Source organism: Bombina bombina, chromosome 6, assembly GCF_027579735.1.
Source record: "Bombina bombina isolate aBomBom1 chromosome 6, aBomBom1.pri, whole genome shotgun sequence".
NCBI classification, from domain to species: Eukaryota; Metazoa; Chordata; class Amphibia; order Anura; family Bombinatoridae; genus Bombina; species Bombina bombina.
Genome location: NC_069504.1, coordinates 714357844 through 714383629, shown reverse-complemented (window position 1 = coordinate 714383629; position 25786 = coordinate 714357844). Strand labels below are relative to the sequence as shown.

Below are 25786 nucleotides of genomic sequence, written 5' to 3'. Positions count from 1 at the left end.
CCGCAACCTACATTATACCTAGTAACCCCTATCCTGCCCCCCCTATACCGTCACCCTCTATAATAAATTATTAACCCCTATCCTGCTTATCCCGCACCTCGCCGCAACTAAATAAATAGTTTAACCCCTAAACCGCCGCTCTCTGACCCCGCTGCACCTATAATATATGTATTAACCCCTAAACCGCCGCTCCCGGACCCCGCCGCAATCTATATTAAATTTATTAACCCCTATCCTGCCCCCCACTACACTGCCACCACTGTAATAAAATTATTAACCCCTAAACCTAAGTCTAACACTAACCCTAACACCCCCTAACTTAAATATTAATTAAATAAATCTAAATAATATTTCTATTATGAACTAAATTAATCCTATTTAAAACTAAATACTTACCTTTAAAATAAACCCTAATATAGCTACAATATAAATAATAATTATATTGTAGCTATGTTAGGATTTATTTTTATTTTACAGGCAAATTTCAATTTATTTTAACTAGGTACAATAGCTATTAAATAGTTATTAACTATTTAATAGCTTACCTAGCTACAATAAAGAGAAATTAATCTGTAAAATAAAAACTAACCTAAATTACAATTACACCTAACACTACACTATACTTTAATAAATGAATCCTATTTAAAACTAAATACTTACCTGTAAAATAAACCCTAAGATTGCTACAATGTAATTAATAATTACATTGTAGCTATTTTAGGATTTATATTTATTTTACAGGTAACTTTGTATTTATTTTAGCTAGTTAGAATAGTTATTAAATAGTTATTAACTATTTAATAACTACCTAGCTGAAAGAAATACAAAATTACCTGTAAAATAAATCCTAACCTAAGTTACAATTAAACCTAACACTACACTATCATTACATTAATTAAATAAATTAACTACAAATAACTACAATTAAATACAATTACATAAACTAACTAAAGTACAAAAAATAAAAAAGCTAAGTTACAAAAAATAAAAAAAAATAAGTTACAAACATTTAAAAAATATTACAAAAATTTTAAGCTACTTACACCTAATCTAAGCCCCCTAATAAAATAACAAAGCCCCCAAAATAAAAAAAATGCCCTACCCTATTCTAAATTAAAAAAGTTCAAAGCTCTTTTACCTTACTAGCCCTTAAAAGGGCCTTCCGTGGGGCATGCCCCAAAAAATTCAGCTCTTTTGCCTGTAAAAGAAAAATACACCCCCCTCAACATTAAAACCCACCACCCACATACCCCTAATCTAACCCAAACCCCCCTTAAAAAAACTAACACTACCCCCATGAAGATCATCCTACCTTGAGTCGTCTTCACTCAGCCGAGCAGCGATGGAACCGAAGAGGAGATCCGGAGCGGCAGAAGTTATCCTCCAAGGGGCGCTGAAGAAATCTTCCATCCGATGAAGTGATCCTCCAAGCGGCGCTGAAGAAGTCTTCCATCCGATGAAGTAATCCTCCAAGCGGCGCTGAAGAAGTCTTCCATCCGGGCGATGTCATCTTCCAAGCGGGGTCTTCAATCTTCTTCTTCAGGATCCATCTTCATTCCGCCGATGCGGAACATCCTTCTTTCCCGACGGACTACCGATGAATGAAGGCTCCTTTAAGGGACGTCATCCAAGATGGCGTCCCTTCAATTCTGATTGGCTGATAGGATTCTATCAGCCAATCGGAATTAAGGTAGGAAAAATCTGATTGGCTGATTGAATCAGCCAATTAGATTGAAGTTCAATCCGCTTGGAGGATCACTTCATCGGATGGAAGATTTCTTCAGCGCCCCTTGGAGGATAACTTCTGCTGCTCCGGATCTCCTCTTCGGTTCCATCGCTGCTTGGCTGAGTGAAGACGACTCAAGGTAGGATGATCTTCAGGGGGGTAGTATTAGTTTTTTTTAAGGGGGGTTTGGGTTAGATTAGGGGTATGTGGGTGGTGGGTTTTAATGTTGAGGGGGGGTTGTATTTTTCTTTTACTGGCAAAAGAGCTGAATTTTTTGGGGCATGCCCCACGAAAGGCCCTTTTAAGGGCTGGTAAGGTAAAAGAGCTTTGAACTTTTTTAATTTAGAATAGGGTAGGGCATTTTTTTATTTTGGGGGGCTTTGTTATTTTATTAGGGGGCTTAGATTAGGTGTAAGTAGCTTAAAATTGTTGTAATATTTTTAAAATGTTTGTAACTTATTTTTTTTATTTTTTGTAACTTAGCTTTTTTATTTTTTGTACTTTAGATAGTTTATGTAATTGTATTTAATTGTAGTTATTTGTAGTTAATTTATTTAATTAATGTAATGATAGTGTAGTGTTAGGTTTAATTGTAACTTAGGTTAGGATTTATTTTACAGGTAATTTTGTATTTCTTTTAGCTAGGTAGTTATTAAATAGTTAATAACTATTTAATAACTATTCTAACTAGCTAAAATAAATACCAAGTTACCTGTAAAATAAATATAAATCCTAAAATAGCTACAATGTAATTATTAATTATATTGTAGCTATCTTAGGGTTTATTTTACAGGTAAGTATTTAGTTTTAAATAGGAATAATTTATTAAAGTATAGTGTAGTGTTAGGTGTAATTGTAATTTAGGTTAGTTTTTATTTTACAGATTAATTTCTCTTTATTGTAGCTAGGTAAGCTATTAAATAGTTAATAACTATTTAATAGCTATTGTACCTAGTTAAAATAAATTGAAATTTGCCTGTAAAATAAAAATAAATCCTAACATAGCTACAATATAATTATTATTTATATTGTAGCTATATTAGGGTTTATTTTAAAGGTAAGTATTTAGTTTTAAATAGGATTAATTTAGTTCATAATAGAAATATTATTTAAATTTATTTAATTAATATTTAAGTTAGGGGGTGTTAGGGTTAGTGTTAGACTTAGGTTTAGGGGTTAATAATTTTATTACAGTGGCGGCGGTGTAGTGGGGGGCAGGATAGGGGTTAATAAATTTATTATAGTGGCGACGGTGTAGGTGGGGCAGGATAGGGGTTAATAAATTTAATATAGGTTGCGGCGGGGTCCGGGAGCGGCGGTTTAGGGGTTAATACATATATTATAGTTGCGGCGGGGTCAGGGAGTGGCGGTTTAGGGGTTAACATGTTTATTATAGCTTGCGGTGGGCTCCGGGAGAGGCGGTTTAGGGGGTAATACATTTATTTAGTTGCGGCAGGGTAGGGGGGGACAGATTAGGGGTGTTTAGACTTGGGGTACATGTTAGGGTGTTAGGTGTACACAGCTCCCATAGGAATCAATGGGATGTCTGTCAGCAGCGAACATGAACTTTCGCTATGGTCAGACTCCCATTGATTCCTATGGGATCCGCCGCCTCCAGGGCGGCGGATTGAAAACCAGGTGCGCTGGGCTGTAAAAGTGCCGAGCGTACCTGCTAGTTTTTTGATAACTTGCAAAAGTAGTCAGATTGTGCCGCAAGAATCGATCTGTGTCGGACTGAGTCCGGCGGATCGAAGCTTACGTCACAAAATTCTACTTTTGCCGGTCTCTAGCCTTTGATAACTAAGGCGAATAAGCCTCGCCACAAATTCCAGCATATTTGAAGTTGACGGCTTGATAACTAGGCCCCAATGTAACTATAAGTTGTAGCTATCTTAGGGTTTATTTTACAGGTAAGTATTTAGTTTTAAATAGGAATCATTTATTTAATGATAGGAATATTTATTTAGATTTATTTAAATTATATTTGTTAAGGGGTGTTAGGGTTAGAGTTAGGTTTAGGGGTTAATACATTTAATATAGTGGCGGCGACGTTGGGGGCGGCAGATTATGGGTTAATAAATGTAGGTAGGTGGCGGCGGTGTAGGGGGGGCAGATAAGGGGTTAATAAGTATAATGTAGGTGGCGGCAGCGTAGGGGGGCATGTTAGGGGTTAATAAGTATAATGTAGGTGGCAGCGGTGTAGGGGGGCAGATTATGGGTTAATAAGTATAATGTAGGTGGCGGCAGTATAGGGGGGCAGATTAGGGTTTAATAAGTATAATGTAGGTGGCGGCGGTGTAGGGGGGGCAGATTAGGGGTAATAAGTATAATATAGGTGGCAGCGGTGGCGGGGGCCAGATTAGGGGTGTTTAGACTCGGGGTACATGTTAGTGTGTTAGGTGTAAACGTTACCATAGGAATCAATGGGATATCGGGCAGCAGCGAACATGAGCTGTCGCTGCTTTCAGACTACCATTGATTCCTATGGTATCCGCCGCCTCCAGGGCGGCGGATTGAAAACCAGGTACGCTGGGCCGGAATAGTGGCGAGCGTACCTGGTAGATATTTGATAACTAGCAAAAGTAGTCAGATTGTGCCGAATTTGCATTCGGAACATCTGTTATGACGTAAGCATCGATCTGTGTCGGACTGAGTCCAGCGGATCATATGTTACGTCACAAAATTCTACTTTTGCTGGTCTGTAGGGTTTGATAACTAAGGGGAATCAGGCTCGCCACAAATATGCTGCGGAATTCCAGCATATTTATGGTTGGCGGCTTGATAAATAGATGCCATGGTCTTAACACGCCACCCTTTTTCTTCACAAAGAAGAAGCAAGCCCCTGCAGGAGAGCATGAAATGCGGATGATCCCTCGCGATAGGGCATCGGCAACATACTCCTCCTTAGCACAATCCTCCGCAACAGACAGAGGGTAAACCCGGCCCGAGGAGGAATGGCTCCGGGTTGCAGGTCTATGGCACAAGACCGGTGAGGAGGCAACGTACCGGGACAAACCTTGTTAAAAACGTCTAGGAACTTTCAGTACTTCTCTGGCAATTGAGATACTGAAGAAGTGCACAAGACTTTGACTGGTTTCCGAAGACAAGTGGAAATACATTGCGGAGACCATGACAATATTTCGGAGCTGTGCAAATCGAGACTGGGATTGTGCTTTTGGAGTCAGGGATATTCCAGAACAACCGGAAAATGCGGAGAGTTAATCACCTGGTACTGGAGGGTTTCAAAATGGAGAGCCCCTAAAGCCATGGACAACAGAGCGGTTTCATGAGTAATGAGTGCGGTCTTAAGGGGCCTGCCATCAATGGCCTCAATAGCAAGCGGAATGGACCGAGGCAATACAGGAATGGAGTGCTTTGATACAAAAGCGCTGTCAATGAAATAGCCTGCAGCACCGGAGTCAACAAGAGCCTGGGTGACTATGGAGGAATCCACCCAGGAAAGGACAACCGTGACCAAAGGTTTCTCCTTTAGCTGTTCCGGGGACGAGGATAAACCATCCAAGGTCTGCCCCGACAGGACCTTAGGTGCTAGCGTTTTCCGGCTGTGTAGGACAAGACTTTAAAAGGTGGCCCTGTAACCCACAATAGAGGCAGAGCCCCTCCCTCCTCCTAAAGGCCCTCTCCGCCATGGAGAAATGCGTGAATCTCAACTGCATTGGCTGAGCAGTACCTGGTGACTCGGGACCAGGAGGCATGGGAGAAGAGGGAGGCATGGGTGGGAATGAACATGTAGGAGACAATGGAACAGGAGGCTTCCGCAATTGCTCCTTGAAAGAGGGCCTCTCTCGGAGTCTGATGTCAATTAGGATAAAAAAAGACACAAAATGCCTCAAGATCCTCTGGTAAATCTCTGGCAGCAACTTTGTCTTTAGAGAGCCCATGAAAGAAGGCGGCAACAAGGGCTTCATTGTTCCAACCTACCTCTGTGGCAAGCGTATGGAACTAAATGGCATACTGAGCAACAGATCTCGTACCTTGCTGAATGGACATGAGTCATTTAGCAGCAGAGGAGGAGCGAGCCGGAACATCAAATACCCTTCAAAAGGAGGTCACAAATTCAGGGTAATTTGAAATCACAGGTTTAGTAGTCTCCCACAAGGGATTAGCCCAGGCAAGAGCTGTGTCAGAGAGTAACAAGATGAGAAATCCCACCTTAGCTCTGTCAGAGGGAAACGCCTGAGGTAACATCTCAAAGTAAATGCCAACCTGGTTCAAAAACCCTCTGCACTGAATAGGATCACCTCCATATCACTGAGGTAGAGGTTCAGAACCGGACAGGCTCCTGGTAGGACTAGGTGCAGCAGTAGAAACAGGAGCAGCCAAAACTTGTGGGACACTGTGGTCCAAATGGGCAGTGCGAGTCAGCAGGGTTTGCAGGACTAGTGCAAATTGATCCAAGCGGTGATCCTGTTCATCCATCCTGGAAATGATGGCAGGTAAAGGTGATTAGCACCATCAGAATTTGTGGCCTTTGCGTAATGTCAGGGTGCCAGGAATCAGACTGAGACGAGAAGTGCAAAAATAATCACACCTTTATTAATAACAAAAAATAATAAAAAGTCCACAAGTCAAATAAAAAGCCAGGAGTCAAAGCCAGAGCTGGTAGTCAGACTAGCCGAGTCAGGAGCCAAAGCGAGTAGTCAGACGAGCCGAGTCAGGAACCAGGAGGGACGTCACATGGATGATGTACAACAGTCTGGCCATAAGAAGGCATGCAGGAAATGAGCAGCATCACACACTCTGCACCAAATTCAGCAAGAAAAGGTAAGCAAATTGGCTGCCAGCAGCACATGGCAAACAAAGCAGGGAAAAAACCATGACAGTAAGATGCAGCGCTGCTTTTTACCCTCTAAGCCATCTCTTACTTGGTAGATATAAATAACACCAAGAACGTTTGTCCAGGGTTATTTACAGGCCCTTCTCTTGCCAGGGCCAGATTGGGCTACCGGGACGCTGGGACATTTTCTGTTGGGTCGCCATAGATAGGGCTAAATAGTTAAATGCCTCACTCAAGTGGCTAAGTTAAAGCAGGACGAAACAGAGCAGATGGCTTCCAGAGATGTTTCACATTGCATGGTCTCCCTGCACAGCCCCTGCGCACTCTGTAAAAGTACTGCAGCTTTCTTTAAAATCTGGTTAGGTTATGACAGTATTGGGACCTGTCCCATTCCCAAATCAGCCAGATTGTGTTTCTGCACTGCACGGCCCTGCTGACTAAAGTAATTTATGTCTGCTTCTTTATTGTCTGCTGTTGTCCAGCCAGGGCAAAGGGATCGCAGCCTCCCTCTCTTTGACCATCACATTTGGTGTGTATATATATATATATATATATATATATGTGTACACAATAATCCAAAGCACCAGTCATAGGCAAGTAAGTAAAAATGTAAAAAGTCTTTTAATTCCAAACATCATTAAAACCATGAAGAGTAGCAGTAAAATCGTAATAAAGAGTATACAGTGTATAGCCGTGCTCCTCAGCAGACATGTTTCGTGCACACGGCACTTGTTCACTGCATAGAGGAGCTATTTCCAGCCTTTTATAAACCTCAACACTTTTCTTAAAGATACAGCATATATCAAATGTATGTATACCCTCTATCTCATCATATACATGTGTCTGGGAACAATATTGCTATACTATAAAGTTAATCAAAAAGATAATCTATAATTCATTGCAATATTACTACACTATAAGGTTAATCACAAAAATAATTGATAATTCAATTCATTATTCCTAAAAGGTGATATTATTGCCCTACTTTTTAAATTGGACTTATAATGTAATATGACTCAAGTCCTAAGTTGCATTAATATTTCCATTACATAAATAATATCTACCTTAAAAATTATCTCATTGCTATACAGGTATATACAGGGAGTGCAGAATTATTAGGCAAGTTGTATTTTTGAGGATTAATTTTATTATTGAACAACAACCATGTTCTCAATGAACCCAAAAAACTCATTAATATCAAAGCTGAATAGTTTTGGAAGTAGTTTTTAGTTTGTTTTTAGTTATAGCTATTTTAGGGGGATATCTGTGTGTGCAGGTGACTATTACTGTGCATAATTATTAGGCAACTTAACAAAAAACAAATATATACCCATTTTAATTATTTATTTTTACCAGTGAAACCAATATAACATCTCAACATTCACAAATATACATTTCTGACATTCAAAAACAAAACAAAAACAAATCAGTGACCAATATAGCCACCTTTCTTTGCAAGGACACTCAAAAGCCTGCCATCCATGGATTCTGTCAGTGTTTTGATCTGTTCACCATCAACATTGCGTGCAGCAGCAACCACAGCCTCCCAGACACTGTTCAGAGAGGTGTACTGTTTTCCCTCCTTGTAAATCTCACATTTGATGATGGACCACAGGTTCTCAATGGAGTTCAGATCAGGTGAACAAGGAGGCCATGTCATTAGATTTTCTTCTTTTATACCCTTTCTTGCCAGCCACGCTGTGGAGTACTTGGACGCGTGTGATGGAGCATTGTCCTGCATGAAAATCATGTTTTTCTTGAAGGATGCAGACTTCTTCCTGTACCACTGCTTGAAGAAGGTGTCTTCCAGAAACTGGCAGTAGGACTGGGAGTTGAGCTTGACTCCATCCTCAACCCAAAAAGGCCCCACAAGCTCATCTTTGATGATACCAGCCCAAACCAATACTCCACCTCCACCTTGCTGGCATTTGAGTCGGACTGGAGCTCTCTGCCCTTTACCAATCCAGCCACGGGCCCATCCATCTGGCCCATCAAGACTCACTCTCATTTAATCAGTCCATAAAACCTTAGAAAAATCAGTCTTGAGATATTTCTTGGCCCAGTCTTGACGTTTCAGCTTGTGTGTCTTGTTCAGTTGTGGTCGTCTTTCAACCTTTCTTACCTTGGCCATGTCTCTGAGTATTGCACACCTTGTGCTTTTGGGCACTCCAGTGATGTTGCAGCTCTGAAATATGGCCAAACTGGTGGCAAGTGGCATCTTGGCAGCTGCACGCTTGACTTTTCTCAGTTCATGGGCAGTTATTTTGCGCCTTGGTTTTTCCACATGCTTCTTGCGACCCTGTTGACTATTTTGAATGAAACGCTTGATTGTTCGATGATCACGCTTCAGAAGCTTTGCAATTTTAAGAGTGCTGCATCCCTCTGCAAGATATCTCACTATTTTTGACTTTTCTGGGCCTGTCAAGTCCTTCTTTTGACCCATTTTGCCAAAGGAAAGGAAGTTGCCTAATAATTATGCACACCTGATATAGGGTGTTGATGTCATTAGACCACACCCCTTCTCATTACAGAGATACACATCACCTAATATGCTTAATTGGTAGTAGGCTTTCGAGCCTATACAGCTTGGAGTAAGACAACATGCATAAAGAGGATGATGTTGTCAAAATACTAATTTGCCTAATAATTCTGCACTCCCTGTATATACTTATACATAGAGGTCAATATCCCTCCTAAAGTTTAAACTATCTGGGATGGATGTTTTAAGAGTGAATATCCAAAAGACCTCTCTAAGGTTCAATTTGTTCTCTCTATTGCCCCCCCCCCCTTCTCCAACTGGGCACGTGATCAATTCCCTTGTTAGGATTGGAATTATGAAATTCCCTAAAATGTTTTGCTATCGGTGTAGTTGAGTCCTCGTCCTCAATAGATCTAAGGTGTTGTAGCACCCTATCTTTTAGGGACCTCTTGGTTCTCCCTATGTACTGTTTCAAACAGTTTATATAACATTGTATCTCATGTGTTTGTTTAGTAGTGGTGGAGCTACAAGCATTGCCCTCCACTACATAATCACACCTTTTACATATGTTTTTTCCTGCATTTGAAGAACCCTTTTTGTTGTTTTAACCAACAAGTCTTGGTCTCCCTTGGGAGATCTGAGGGGGATACAAGATTGCCTATTGTTTTACCCTTTTTGGAGATAAACTCACAACCATCCTGTATGATTTTCTTCAATACAGGGTCAGTGCCTAAAATGGGGATGCTCTCTCTAATTATATTGCATACTTGCCCATATTGTGTACTGTGTGTTGTAATAAATTTAGTTTTTTGTTTGATTCCCCTATTTCTTCTTTTTTTATAACTTAACAGTTGTTCTCCGGGGATTTGGTCAACTTCAATTTTTGCTCTGTTCAAGATATCATCACTATAGCCTCTTTCCTTTAGACGCTGTGTTACATATTATTTACCTGTTTGATATAATTGTCTTGATTTTATTTTGCACAAATAAATTGACCCTTGGGAATACCCTGAAGTGTATGTCGAGGGTGATTCAAATTAAATTCTAAGATGGTGTTTCCTGCTGTTGGTTTTCTGAAAAGATCAGTCTCAATGATGTGTTTTTCTATGTTTGCTGATACTACAATATCTAAAAAAATTATCTGATTTTGATTTTGTTCACCTAGGAAACTAATACCTTTATTGTTCCCATATAAGTAGGTACAGAATTCTTCCGCCTCTGGAGATAGAAGCCCCCATCGAACATAAAAAAATTGTCTGTTAGGAGGTAGTCAATGGATCTCAATATGAATTGTTTTGTGTTGTTCTCATAATTACTATATCTTTCCAAAAAATATTCAACAGCTTCCAGCCCTTTGTTATGTTGAATGGAAGTGTAGAGTGACGAAACATCAGCAACAAAAAAACGATAAGTTTGTTTCCATTCAATTTGTTTGAGCTCTAATAGCAAAGATGTTGTGTCCTGTATGTAGCTGGGAAGTTTTTTTTACTAGTGGTTGAAGATAATTATCCATAAGTTCTGATAGTGGTTCATTTAATGATTCTATTCCTGCAATTATCGGGTGACCTGGGGGGTTCGTAAGGTCTTTATGAACTTTTGGAAAGTAGTGATATATCGGTGTTACTGGGTATTCTGGAATAAGATTTTCTTCTATGACTTGTGTAATGATGTTATTATACCTAACAGCTTTGACTATTTCTTTCAGTATATTCCTATATTGGTCAGTGGGATTTTTCCTCAGGTTTAGGTATACTTCCCTATCATTGAGTTGTCTTTGTGCTTCACTGATGTATGCTACTCTATCTAATACCACAACGTTCCCACCCTTGTCAGATGGTCTGGTCACTATTCTACTATCCTGTGAAAGCTTTGTTAGTGCCTCTTTTTCTTTTCTTGTCATATTTGTTGTTTTAATGTTAGTTGTATCATTAAGTTTCCTTAGCTTTTCTTCAACTACTTTTTGGAAAACTTCTATAGCGTTAGATCTAGAATGTACAGGGTAGAAATGACTCTTTATCCTGCAATTACTGAAGTCAATGTGTGATTCATTAACTAAATCATCCCTTGTGCCATCACTCTCCACCTGTAAATCCTGCTAATTGATAATGGAACATATATCAGTAAATAGCATCGGTTCATTTACATCATTTTTGTCAGAGTCCAGTTTTACCTGGCCCTGCGCCATCTCAGCATCAATAAAGTGTTTGCACAACACCAATTTTCTAACAAATCTATTGACATCCAAAATAGTGTTGAATAAATTGAATAAATTGAAATGCTGAGATGGAAAAAAGCCAAGTCCCCTGGAAAGGACTGAGATCTCAACATCTGATAATTCTACACATGATAGGTTCAAGATATTTTAATTTTCTTCTAGGCATATTTCTTCTGATGCCCCCTTGATCTCGTCACATATGTTCTCTTCTGGATCTTTCCTTTTCCTTCTGTTGTTGGTAGCCTTGACCTTTGTTTTGATGATGTAGATAACCTCTCCCCCGCTTTCCTCTCCGGGTTTTTTTCTTACACTTGGTAGAGTCTCTACATGTCCGTTTTTTTTACTGTATTTTTGAGGATTGATCTGTGGTCAATTGTAAAAACCGCTGTTACAGATTCTTCTATTTCAACTTCATAATCCGAGGACTCAATCTCATACTCCGTATCAGAGAAAGTAACATTCTTTGATTGCTTTGTTTTGTTCTTATGCCATCTTTTGTATTTGTTTCCTCCCCGATTGGGATTTTCTTGATGATCCCATCTATAAACAGAATTATGGTCATAGTCATATTTATCACGTGCGATTTTTCTGGACTTGAACTCCCATAATTCCTGCCTGAAAGTGATCATATTTTGTTGTTTTGCTTATCATATTTCTTGAATTCAGGATCTTTTCGTACTATTTTTAATTTTTCTTGGATCTCTTTGATTTCTTGAAGTAGATCATGTTTCTGTTTTTGTTTGAATTCAATCAATAAATCGATAAGTGCAAATGAACAGGCATCTAATATGGCATTCCATTTATTGATAAAATCAATATCTGTGACTCTAAATGATGGAAACTTTCTGATTCTCAGACCCTGGGAATGTGTTTGTTATGTATATATACATACATATTTATAATATTATATATATATATATATATATATATATATATACATACATACACATATGTGTATATATATATGGTATATATATATATATGTGTGTGTGTGTATATATATATATATATGTATGTATACTGTATAATATATATATATATATATACTGTATATATTTATATATATATATACATATATATATATATACTGTACATATATATATATACTGTACATATATATATATATATATATATATATATGGATTCGATAAATTATAAGGCTGGTCTACAATTTTTCAAGGGCTGCTTTTATTCCCAGTCTGGCCCTCTCATGCAGGAGAGAAGAGGAGGCATGCTCGGGAACCTTGACTGCACCTGGTTTTGTAAATGGGCCTTATTCAATCTAACCTGCAGCAGATTGGCCGGCCCTAGCTGAAACTGAAGCAAGAGGCTGATCCAAGGTCTGATATTGTTTTTTTCTGATATGCCATTCATGCATTGAAGAAAAAAATAAATAAATATATCTATGAGATCCATGGATTCATGTGTTGTGGGGTTGATCTATGATTTGATGTGCTGTTGGGTTGATCCATGGGGGCCGATTTATTAAGGCCCAAATGCACCTGTTTCCATGCCCTTGTTAAATCGGCCCCAAGGTCTGATATTATGCAGGCGATGATGCAAAGTCTGATGTACTTTTGGAGATTGTGTGGCTGATCTGTGGGCTGATATGCTGCAGTAAATGCAGGTGCTGATCTAAAGTCTAATGTGCTGAGGGGCATGCAGGGTTGATCCAAGGTCAGATGTGCTGGTCTGTGGGGTATTGAGGAGCTAATCTGAGGACTGATATTCTGTCAGGCTACAGGGGCTAAGAGAAGTCTAGAGCTTTTATTGTACCAAGGCCAAGGGAGGCTTATTTTTAGGTCCCAGCAAAACTTTTTTTTCAGACACTGGAAACTTAATTTTCAGAGAGCTGTTTTACTGAAACACTGGAAGTTTTTTTGTTTGATGCATAGTTAGTTTAGAATAGCAAATAAACAGCTATATTACAAGTTTTGCGTTATGAGCGGCTCGGTGCTAACTTGCAAGTTATTGTCACCGCTCACCTCCCTGTAGCGCTGCTATTACAGGTTTACAAAAACCTGGCGTTATCGGGCAATTTGTGAGCGTTGAGCAAAATTGAGCTCCATACCGCACTCCAATACCAGCGTTGCTGTGAGATGGTTTTTCGTACTCGTGCACGATTTCCCCATAGACATCAATGGGGAGAGCCGGCTAAAAGAAAGTCTAACACTTGCAATAAAGGAGCGTAAAGCTCTGTAACGCAGCCCCATTGATTCCTATGGGGAAATAAAAAGATATGTTTACACCTAACACCCTAACATAAACCCTGAGTCTAAACACCCTAATCTTCTGCCCACCTACATTATACTTATCAACCCCTAATCTGCCGCCCCAACATCTCCGCCACCTACCTACACTTATTAACCCCTAATCTGCCGTCCCCGACTTCGCCGACACCTACATTACAGTTATTAACCCCTAATCTTCCGCCCCCAACGTTGCCGCCACTATACTAAAGTTATTAACCCCTAACCCTAAGTCTAACCCTAACGTAAACCTGACACCCCCTAACTTTAATGCAATTAAAAAAATATAAATAAAACCTAAATAATTCCTAAATAATTTCTAAACCATTAATAACTAAATAATTCCTATTTAATACTAAATACTTACCTGTGAAATAAACCCTAAAATAGCTACAAAATAACTAATAGTTACATTGTATGTATTTTAACTAGGTAGACTAGTTAGTAAATAGTTATTAACTATTTACTAGCTACCTAGTTACAATAAATACAAACTTACCTGTGAAATAAAACATAACCTGTCTTACACTAACACCTAACATTACACTACAATTAAATCAATTACATTAATGAAATACAATTAACTAAATTACAAAAAAAAATCAAACACTAAATTACACAAAATAAAAAAAGAAATTATCAAATAGTTAAATTAATTACACCTAATCTAATAGCCCTATCAAAATAAAAAAGCCCCCCAAAATAAAAAAAAACCCTAGCCTAAACTAAACTGCCAATAGCCCTTAAAAGGGCCTTTTCAGTATGTTAATGAGGCAATTTTTTTTATGAAGTTTGTAGATGATTATAAACTTTCAACAAGTGAATCAGGAATGTATAAGCAAATTAAACCAAAACTCACAGGATAGGTGATAAGGGAAATAGTAATTTCTCTTAATTTGAGCAAACACATACGGCTTGGTAGTTTCATAAATGGAGCCCTAAGTGTTAACACTTGAAAATATGCTTACCAAAACACATGAAAATGTATTAAAGTGGAGTATTTCATTTATATTGTTACATATTAAATGTACAATGAAGGCTTATAATTGAAAAAACTTTAAACAATGATTTATAGGGACAGTCAAGTCAAAATTAAACTTTCATGATTCAGATAGAGCCAGAGGCGTATTATGGCCTAGGCCAACAAGGCCGGTGCCTAGCGCAGCAGATTTGGGAGGGGCAGCACATCTGCCCTATCCTCTCTCTAAAAACCAGCACACAGTACAATGAGCAATAAAGTGCAGGATTTTACAGCGAGGACAAGGCACATGCTCTGGTTAAGGTCACTCTTCAAAGGCAGTGCTCCTTTAAACCATTGCTTCATTTAGAGCCACCAACATTTTTGCAGTGGAAGCGTTCTTGGTGAGAAACTTGCCTGGGGATATGCTTACAAGGTGAGGCTGGAGGAGAAGACCTTGTGCCGATATGCTGCCTCCCCTTGTCAGCTGTGGTGGGTTTGCGAGCGCAGTGTTTATTGCAGGTCTTAATAACTAACAGGCTGGATGTGTCTGTGCACTGCTTAGATCAGCTTGTGATGTCTAATGATTAACTCTAATAGTAAATAGTGATGTCGCAAACTTAAAATTTTCCATTCGCGAACCACAAACGTGAACGTCCGCAACTGTTCGCGAATGGGCGAACCGGGCGATCCGCCATTGACTTCAATAGGCAGGCAAATTTTAAAACCCCAAGGACTCTTTCTGGCCACAATAGTGATGGAAAAGTTGTTTCAAGGGTACTAACACCTGGACTGTGGCATGCCGGAGGGGGATCCATGGCAAAACTCCCACGTAAAATTACATAGTTGATGCAGAGTCTGGTTTTAATCCATAAAGGGCATAAATCACCTAACATTCCTAAATTGTTTGGAATAGCGTGCTTTAAAACATCAGGTATGATGTTGTATCGATCAGGTAGTGTAAGGGTTACGCCCGCTTCACAGTGACAGACCAAAACTCCCCGTTTAACGCACCGCAAACAACTGCAAACAGTCCATTTGCACAACCGCAAACTCCCCATTTGCACAAGGTTGGATACCAAGCCTAGCCATGACCCGTTCCTTGTCCTCAATGAGGTCATTGAAGGGTCTCTTTCCTCCACCCAGCCACGTACAACACCAAGTGTCCCCGAAGGGTGACAACAAACCACCTGGGTACGCCTGCTGTGTTTGGTCTTCCACCTCCTCAAAGCCACCTTCCTCCTCTTCTTCAGACTCCTCTTTCTGCGTTGCCTCTCTCTGCATTATTATAAGGTGTGTTAAGTAGTACTATTCTTATCAGTTTAATCCCTGTTCCGTCCCCTATCAGGGGACGTGTATATGGCATGGATTTTAGGAACCCGGGAGATAAGGAAAAGATGCTTAGGTCGGTCCTCCTACTTCAAATTTGGGGCACTGCACCTGCAATCGTGGCTGGACTTTTAGCCAACGGACATTTGGTCCACGGACATTGGCCGACGGACTTTTGGCTGATGGACATTTGGCCGAACACAAGTGGCTTGTCAGATAACAGTCCGGCCACGAGATAGATAGATTTGATAGATAGATAGATAGATACATAGATTAGATAGCTAGATCAATAGATGCAATAGAATACATTTGATAGATACGATAGATAGATTAGATAGATAAATAGATAGATTTGATAGATATATAATTTCCCAGACAGAGAATTACAAGACGTGTGGCCTGGGACCCATGGTAATGGTTCCCAGAGGCAGTTTCGGCGCCAGGGGACATTATATGGCATGGATTTTAGAACCAGGAGATGGAAAAAGATGCTTGGTCGGTCCTCCTACTTCAAATTTGGGGCACTGCGCATGCAATCTACTGTGTCACCAGATAGGAGTGGTGTGTTAAGTAGTACTATTCTGATCAGTTTAATCCCTGTTACGTCCCCTATCAGGGGACATGTATATGGCATGGATTTTATGAACCGGGAGATGGAAAAAGATGCTTGGTCGGTCCTCCTACTTCAAATTTGGGGCACTGCGTGTGCAATCTACTGTACCACCAGATAAGAGTGGTGTGTTAAGTAGTACTATTCTGATCAGTTTAATACCTGTTATGCCCCCTATCAGGGGACGTGTATATGGCATGGATTTTATGAACCGGGAGATGGAATAAGATGCTTGGTCGGTCCTCCTACTTCAAATTTGGGGCACTGTGCGTGCAATCTACTGTGCCACCATATAAGAGTGGTGTGTTAAGTAGTACTATTCTGATCCGTTTAATACCTGTTACGCCCCCTATCAGGGGACGTGTATATGGCATGGATTTTAGGAACCGGGAGATGGAAAAAGATGCTTGGTCGGTCCTCCTACTTCAAATTTGGGGCACTGCGCGTGCAATCGTGGCCGGACTTTTAGCCGACGGACATTTGGCAGACGGACATTTGGCCGACGGATATTTGGCTGAAACACAAGTGGCTGTCACAAAACAGTCCGGCCATGAGATAGATAGATTTGATAGATAGATAGATACATAGATTAGATAGATAGATCGATTTCATAGATAAATAGATAGATATGATAGATAGATAATTTCCCAGACAGAGAATTACAAGACATGTGGTCTGTGACCCATGGTAAGGTTCCCAGAGGAAGTTGCGGCGCCAGGGGACGTGTATATGGCATGGATTTTTGGAACCGGGAGATGGAAAAAGATGCTTGGTCGGTCCCTCCTACTTCAAATTTGGGACACTGCGCGTACAATCTACTGTGCCACCAGATAAGAGTGGTGTGTTAAGTAGTACTATTCTGATCAGTTTAATCCCTGTTACGACCCCTATCAGGGGACGTGTATATGGCATGGATTTTAGGAACCGGGAGATGGAAAAAAGATGCTTGGTCGGTCCTCCTACTTCAAATTTGGGGCACTGCGCGTGCAATCTAATGTGCCAACCAGATAGGAGTGGTGTGTTAAGTATACTAATTCCTATCAGTTTAATCCCTGTTAAGTGCTTTTTTTTGGTTTGGGTTTTTGAAGCCACAGTGCGAGCACCAGAGGCCAGAAAAATTTTGGCATGTACACATGCCTGAAAAATTAGGTATTTGTTGCAGCTGCTGCTGTAGCAGCGGCCAGAAAAATTGATATTTGTTTCCCAGGCAGAAAGTGCCCTAAAACATTGCGGCTTGAACCCTAGTTTGTGGCAGATAAGTCACGCAAGTCATCCGGCATTCGAAGATAAAATACAGCAGCGTGTGGAACATTTTTAGCCCCAAGGCAGCTTCATCTCATAAGGCCTTTTTTTACTCGAATGTATCGCCCAATGTCAGTCCATTCGGGATCCATCCCTCATTCATCTTAATAAAGGTGAGGTAATCTAGACTTTTTTGACCTAGGCGACTTCTCTTCTCAGTGACAATACCTCCTGCTGCACTGAAGGTCCTTTATGACAGGACACTTGAAGCGGGGCAGGCCAGAAGTTCTAATTGCAAATTGTGATAGCTCAGGCCACAGGGTCACGCCTGCACACCCAGTAGTCAAGGGGTTCATCGCTCCTCAGAGTGTCGAGATCTGCAGTTAAGGCGAGGTAGTCTGCATACCTGTCGTTGAGGTCGTTTCTCTGAGGGTGGACCCCGAAAGGGCTGTGGCGATGCATAGGACTTAAAAAGCTCCACATGTCCTCCATCAACAACACGTCTGTAAAGTGGTCCCTGTCCTTGCCGGTGTGGTCTGGGAGTCCGGAGGATTACTTTCACCTCTTCCCCTGTTAGATTCCCGTTGTGCTGTAACATCACCCTTATACGCTGTGTAAAGCATACTTTTTAATTTTATTTGAAACTGCTGCATCCTTTCCGACTTGTGGTAATTCGGTAACATTTCAGGCACTTTATGCTTATACTGGGGGTCAAGTAGCATGGACACCCAGTACAGGTCGTTCTCCTTCAGCTTTTTTATACGAGGGTCCCTCAACAGGCACGACAGCATGAAAGACCCCATTTGCACAAGGTTGGATGCCAAGCTACTCATGTCCCGTTCCTCCTCAGTGATCTCACTGAAGGTATCTTCTTCCCCCCAGCCACGGGTACCAGATAGGTGACAATGAGCACCCTGGGATGCCTGTTGTGGTTGGTCTTCCTCCTCCTCCTCCTCCTCAAAGCCACATTCCTCCTCTGACTCCTCTTCCTCACAATCCTCTTCCAGCGTTGCCGCTGGTCCAGCAAGCGATGCTGATAAGGCTGTTTCTGGTGGTGATGGTGACCACAACTCTTCCTCTTCAGGCTCATCTACGGCCTGATCCAGCACTCTTCGCAGGGCACGCTCCAGGAAGAAAACAAATGGTATGATGTCGCTGATGGTGCCTTCGGTGCGACTGACTAGGTTTGTCACCTCATCAAAAGGACGCATGAGCCTACAGGCATTGTGCATGAGCGCCCAGTAACGTGGCAAAAAATTTCCCAGCTCCGCAGAGGCTGTCCTAGCACCCCGGTCATACAAATACTCATTAACGGCTTTTTCTTGTTGGAGCAGGCGGTCAAACATTAGGAGTGTTGAATTCAAACGTGTCGGGCTGTCGCAAATCAAGCGCCTCACTGGCATGTTGTTTCACCGCTGGATATCGGAAAAGTGCGCCATGGCCGTGTAGGAACGCCTGAAATGGCCACACACCTTCCTGGCCTGCTTCAGGACGTCCTGTAAGCCTGGGTACTTATGCACAAATCGTTGTACAATCAGATTATACACATGTGCCATGCACGGCACATGTGTCAACTTGCCCAATTTCAATGCCGCCACCAAATTACTTCCGTTGTCAGAAACCACTTTGCCGATCTCCAGTTGGTGTGGAGTCAGCCACTGATCCACCTGTGCATTAAGGGCAGACAGGAGTGCTGGTCCGGTGTGACTCTCTGCTTTCAGGCAAGTCAACCCCAAGACGGCATGACACTGCCGTATCCGGGATGTGGATAAGTACCTGCGGAGCTGGGGGATGCCGTTGATGTGGAGCAAGACGCAGCAGCAGAAGAGGACTCAGCCGAGGAGGTTATGGAAGAGGATGGAGTAGGAGGAGTAGAGGAGGGTGGCAGCAGGCCTGCCTGCAAGTCGTGGCGGTGTCACCAACTCCTCCTCTGCAGAGCCACGCATTCCATGCTTGGCAGCCATCAGCAGGTTTACCCAATGCGCAGTGTAGGTGATATACCTGCCCTGACCATGCTTTGCAGACCAGCTATCAGTGGTCATATGGACCCTTGCCCCAACACTGTGTGCCAGACATGCCATTACTTCCTTTCGCACAATCGAGTACAGGTTGGGGATTGCCTTTTGTGCAAAGAAATTTCGGCTGGGTACCTTCCACTGTGGTGTCCCAATAGCTACAAATTTTTTGAATGCCTCAGACTCCACCAGCTTGTATGGTAAAAGCTGGCGGGCTAACAGTTCAGACAAGCCAGCTGTCAGACGCCAGACAAGGGGGGGACTTTGTGACATTGGCTTCTTACGCTCAAACATGTCCTTTACAGACACCTGGCTGTGGGCAGATGAGCAGGAACTGCTCCGGAAGAGAGACGGAGTGGTGGATGGTTGAGAGGGGGCAAGGAGGACAGCAGTGGTTGACGTAGCTGAAGATGCTGGACCAGGAGGAGGATGGCGGCTTTGAGTTTGTGTGCTGCTTCTACTCATGTTTTGATCCAATAGGCGTTTGTGATGTGCGATCATGTGCCTTCGCAAAGCAGTTGTACCTAGGTGGGTGTTGGACTTCCCACGACTCAGTTTCTTTTGGCACAGGTTGCAAATGGCATCACTGTTGTCAGAGGCAGACACACACAAAAAAATGCCACACTGCTGAGCTCTGTGATGACGGCATTCTGGTGGTGGAAACAGCATGCGTTGATTGGCGTGCTGTTTGGCTGACCCCGGGTGCCGATGCATGCTGTCTGACTGTGCCACTAGCTCCTTGCGATGACCTCCCCCTGCTTCCAACTCGTCTCCTCCTCCTCCTCTCTGTCTCCACATCTGAACTTTCCCCCTGTTCTTCTTCTCTTCTAGCGGGCACCCACGTGACATCCACGGATGCATCGTCATCATCAACCGCTTCACTTGTATCTGACAAATCAACAAAGGAAGCAGCAGCGGGTACAACATCATCATCCACACCGTACGCTCATGTCTGTAATGCTGCCTGACTGAGTCATATCACTGTTATCTACATCCTCTGTCAATGATGGTTGCGCATCACTCATTTCTTCCAACTGATGTGTAAAAAACTCCTCTGACAGATCAAAGCGAAGCAGCTGTGGTGCTAGTGTTGGTGGTGGCGGCAGGCGGGCGAGTGGTAACTTGAGAGGTGCCTGAAGATAAGCTGGAAAAGGATGGTGCGTCAAGGTTCGGAGCGGAAGCTATAGAAGATTGGGTGTCCTGTGTCATAAAATCAACTATTTCCTCAGAACTTTTCGAGTTCATGTGAAGTGGCATCTGAACACTGGGCATTATTCTAGTGCCAAAGGGAATCACAGCACCAAGACCACGACGGCACCTGCGGGGTGGCCTGCCCTCTGCCTGTCATTTTTTTTTTAAATGTACACTTACACTACTATTAAACAAGATATGAGTGGTGCCACTGGGTGGGCAAGTGGGCCCAGTATAAGCTATGAGCCTGACACAAAAAAAAAAGCAGACTGATGTTTCACAGTCCAAAAAGTTTTTTGTTTTAAATGTACACTTTAAACTACTATTAAACAAGATATGAGTGGTGGCACTGGGCAGTGGGACCAGTATAAGCTGTGAGCCTGACACAAAAAAGCAGACTGATGTTTCACAGTCCAAAAAGTTTTTTTTTGTTTTTAATTGTACACTTAAACTACTATTAAACAAGATATGAATGGTGGCACTGGGCAAGTGGGACCAGTATACGCTGTGAGCCTGACACAAAAAAAGGAGACTGATGTTTCACAGTCCAAAAAAGTTTTTATTTTTTTTAAATGTACACTTACACTACTATTAAACAAGATATGAGTGGTGGCACTGGGCGAGTGGGCCCAGTATAAGCTGTGAGCCTGAAACAAAAAAGCAGACTGATGTTTCACAGTCCAAAAAGTTTTTTTTTTTTTTTAATGTACACTTACACAACTATTAAACAAGATATCAGTGGTGGCACTGGGCAAGTGGGCCCAGTATAAGCTGTGAGCCTGAAACAAAAAAGCAGACTGATGTTTCACAGTCCAAAAAGTTTTTTTTGTTTTTAAATGTACACTTACACAACTATTAAACAAGATATGAGTGGTGGCACTGGGCAAGTGGGCCCAGATTTAAGCTGTGAGCCTGAAACAAAAAAGCAGACTGATGTTTCACAGTCCAAAAAGTTTTTATTTTTTTAAATGTACAGTTACACTACTATTAAACAAGATATGAGGTGGTGGCACTGGGCAAGAGTGGGCACAGTATACACTGTGAGCCTGACACAAAAAAGCCAGACTGAGGTTTCACAGTCCAAAAAGTTTTTGTTTTTAAATTTACACTGCTGTTACACCAGATATGAGTGGTGGCACTGGGCAAGTGGACACAGTATACACTGTGAGCCTGGCACACATGCTGGCTGGCAGGCAACTGCAATTAGATTACACAAGCAGACTGATGTTTCACAGTCAAAAAAGTTTTTTTTTTTTTTAATTTACACTACTGTTACACCAGATATGAGTGGGGCACTGGGCAAGTGGGCACAGTATACGCTGTGAGCCTGGCACACACGCTGGCAGGCAGGCAACTGCAATTAGATTACACTAGCAGACTGATGTTTTACAGTTGAAAAAGTGTTTTTTTTTTTATTTACACTACTGTTACACCAGATATGAGTGGTGGCACTGAACAAGTGGGCCTGGCACATACGCTGGCAGGCAGGCAACTGCAATTAGATTACACAAGCAGACTGATGTTTCAAAGTCAAAAAGTTTTTTTTTTAAATTTACACTACTGTTACACCAGATATGAGTGGTGGCACTGTGCAAGTGGGCACAGTATACGCTGTGAGCCTGGCACACACGCTGGCAGGCAGGCAACTGCAATTAGATTACACTAGCAGACTGATGTTTCACAGTCAAAAAAGTTTCTTTTTTTAAATTTACACTTCTGTTACACAAGATATGAGTGGGGGCACTGTGCAAGTGGGCAAAGTATACGCTGTGAGCCTGGCACACACGCTGGCAGTCAGGCAACTGCAATTAGATTACACTACCAGACTGATGTTTCACAGTCAAATTTTTTTTTTTAAATATTTACACTACAAAATATGAGTGGTGCCACTAACTTGGCAAGTGGGCCTGGCACACACGCTGGCAGGCAGGCAACTGCAATTAGATTACACTAGCAGACTGATGTTTCACAGTCAAAAAAGTATTTTTTTTTAGTTTACACTACTGTTACACCAGATATGAGTGGTGTGGCACTGGGCAAGTTGGCCTGGCACACACGCTGGCAGGCAGGAAACTGCAATTAGATTACATTAGCAGACTGATGTTTCACAGTCAAAAAAGTTTTTTTTTTAAAATTTACACTACTGTTACACACCAGATATGAGTGGTGTGGCACTGGGCAAGTGGGCCTGGCACACACGCTGGCAGGCATGCAACTAAATTAGATTACACTAGCAGACTGATGTTTCACAGTCAAAAAAGTTTTTTTTTTTACATTTACACTACTGTTACACCAGATATGAGTGGTGGCACTGGGCAAGTGGGCCTGGCACACACACTGGCAGGCAGGCAACTGCAATTAGATTACACTAGCAGACTGATGTTTCACAGAAACATTTTTTTTTTTTTTTTTTAAATTTACACTACTGTTACTGTTAAACCATATATGAGTGGTGTGGCACTGGGCAAGTGGGCCTGGCACACACGCTGGCAGGCAGGCAACTGCAATTAGATTACAGTAGCAGACTGATGTTTCACAGTCAAAAAAGTTTTTTTTTTTAAATTTACACTACTGTTACACCAGATATGAGTGGTGTGGCACTGGGCAAGTGGGCCTGGCACACAAGGCCACTGCAATTAGATTACACTAGCAGACTGATGTTTCACAGTAAAAAAAGTTTTTTTTTTTTTTTTAATTTACACTACTGTTACACCAGATATGAGTGGTGTGGCACTGGGCAAGTGGGCCTGGCACACACGCTGGCAGGCAGGCGACTGCAATTAGATTACACTAGCAGACTGATGTTTCACAGTCAAAATAGTTTTTTTTTTAAATTTACACTACTGTTACACCAGATATGAGTGGTGGCACCGGGCAAGTGGCTTGGCAAGCAGGCAACTGCAATTAGATTACAGCAGGGGAAAAAAAATTATGTTCTAGCCCTAAAAGGGCTTTTTGGGGTGCTGTGCTTACAGCAGAGATCAGATGAGTCCTTCAGGACTGTAGTGGACACTGAATACACTAGCCTAGCTATCAATTTCCCTATTAAATCACCAGCAGCTACACTGTCCCCTCCTCTCACTAACAATGCAGCTTCGAATTAATCTAAAATGGCTGCTGTTCAGGAGCTGGGAGGGTCAGGGAGGGAGGGTCTGCTGCTGATTGGCTGGAATGTGTCTGCAGACTGTGAGATACAGGGTCAAAGTTTACTCAATGATGACAAATAGGGGGCGGATCGAACATCGCATATGTTCGCCTGCAGCGGCGAACGCGAACATGCTATGTTCGCCGGGAACTATTCACCGGTGAACTATTCGCAACATCACTAATAGTGAATAGTAAACGGACACTTAAAAAGTTTCATTACTTGAATGATGGTAATTACTGTAAGTTGTTGCATGTGAAGGGCAGTGATTGTTTCAAAGTGTATTCTTCTTTCCCTCCCTTCCTCTTCTCTCTCCTTTCCCTTTCTCCCTCCCTCCCTTCCTCCCTCAACTCACTCCCTCCCTAAACTCACTCCTTCCCTCAACTAACTCCCTTCTTTTCCTCCCTCCCTTCTTTCTCTCAACTCCCTCCCAACTTTCTAATTCACTTCCATTATCTAAATGTGCACAGTCATTTCATATGCACACTTTCTGAGGAACCAGCTCTGACTGAGCATGTGCAAGATTCACATGAAATACGTATATGCACTTTGTGATTGGCTGATGGCAATCACATGATGCATTAGAAAGGAAAATATAACTAACTTTTACATTTGTCAGAAAAAAATCTATACTTATTTTAAATTCAAACTAAGTGCTTTTGCATTGTCTATGTATTATGCATTTATTGATGATGCAATTCTATTGTGTTTAGGTCCTTTAAAGGTATATGGAATATGACAGGTCATAAATTATCATGAAAATAACAAATGCTGTAAAAACTAACACACAGAGATCTCAAAAGACAATGATAGGCCACAAAAAAGATACAAAATGACTATCAAGGAAGACTTACATCACATCATTAAGCTCCAATTTCGTATCTGGAGGGGGGTTAATAAGGATATAAGATAAAGTGTTGTCTGTGTCCATAATGTCCACTGCAGAGAAAGAAGAAGACAAACACAAACTGGTAAAACTTAGAATATTCTTACTTTAATAAAAAACTGTATAGAGTAATAATACCTGGCAAACCTACTACTGATATAGGGCTAGATTACAAGTGGTGCGCTAACGTTCACGCAGTGAGAGATATTGAAATATTGCAGGCGTGTTAATTTGCGTGCGTATTACAAGTTGAAAGGTAAATGCGTTTGCTCAAGCGCAATTGAATTTAATGCGTGTCAGGTTAGCGCTAATGAGTAACACCCCACTTACTTTATACATACTTTGTGGTTTCCAACAGCACCTGGGCCGGAGAGAGCAAGAGGTGCAACACATAGCGGTCTACTTGACGGTAACCATAGCTTTTTGAACACAAATGTTAATGCACAGAACAAAGTAATTTACTGCTTTACATGTTCCACACTGAATATTCATTTATTATCGATGGTTACCGAACAACATTCAGAACTTACTTTACTTATTGGTTAAGCACAAATTAGTCACTAGATTCAAACACAACAACATAACTATTTCTGAAGCAAAAAAGTTGCACAAAGCAATTAAAAAATACATAAATTACAGTTACACTCATATTAACACTGTCTAATAAATATTATTTTAAAAGAATTTTGCACACAAAAGTAATATGGGCTCAAAGATATTGAGACCTCAGGTGTTAGAAAAAAATGGCAAGCAAATGGCCTTTAACATTGAGACACATAACATATACACTTGCTAAAGATGTATTAGTCCTGTATATATATATATATATTATATATATTTACTGTATCTATATATATTATATATATATAATATATATATTATGTTATATATATATATATATTATATATATTATATAATATATATTTATAAAAGACTCCATAAC

At 41.2% G+C, this 25786-nt stretch overlaps 1 protein-coding gene across 1 annotated transcript in view; it reads right to left on the bottom strand.

Annotated features, from left to right (window-relative positions):
• Positions 1 to 25786, bottom strand: part of LOC128663525 (potassium channel subfamily T member 2-like) — a 772127-nt gene that overhangs the window by 6792 nt on the left and 739549 nt on the right. The window contains exon 28 of the mRNA XM_053717898.1: positions 24812 to 24896. Coding sequence (XP_053573873.1) covers positions 24812 to 24896 — 85 coding nt within the window. The remainder of the gene's footprint in view (positions 1 to 24811; positions 24897 to 25786) is intronic.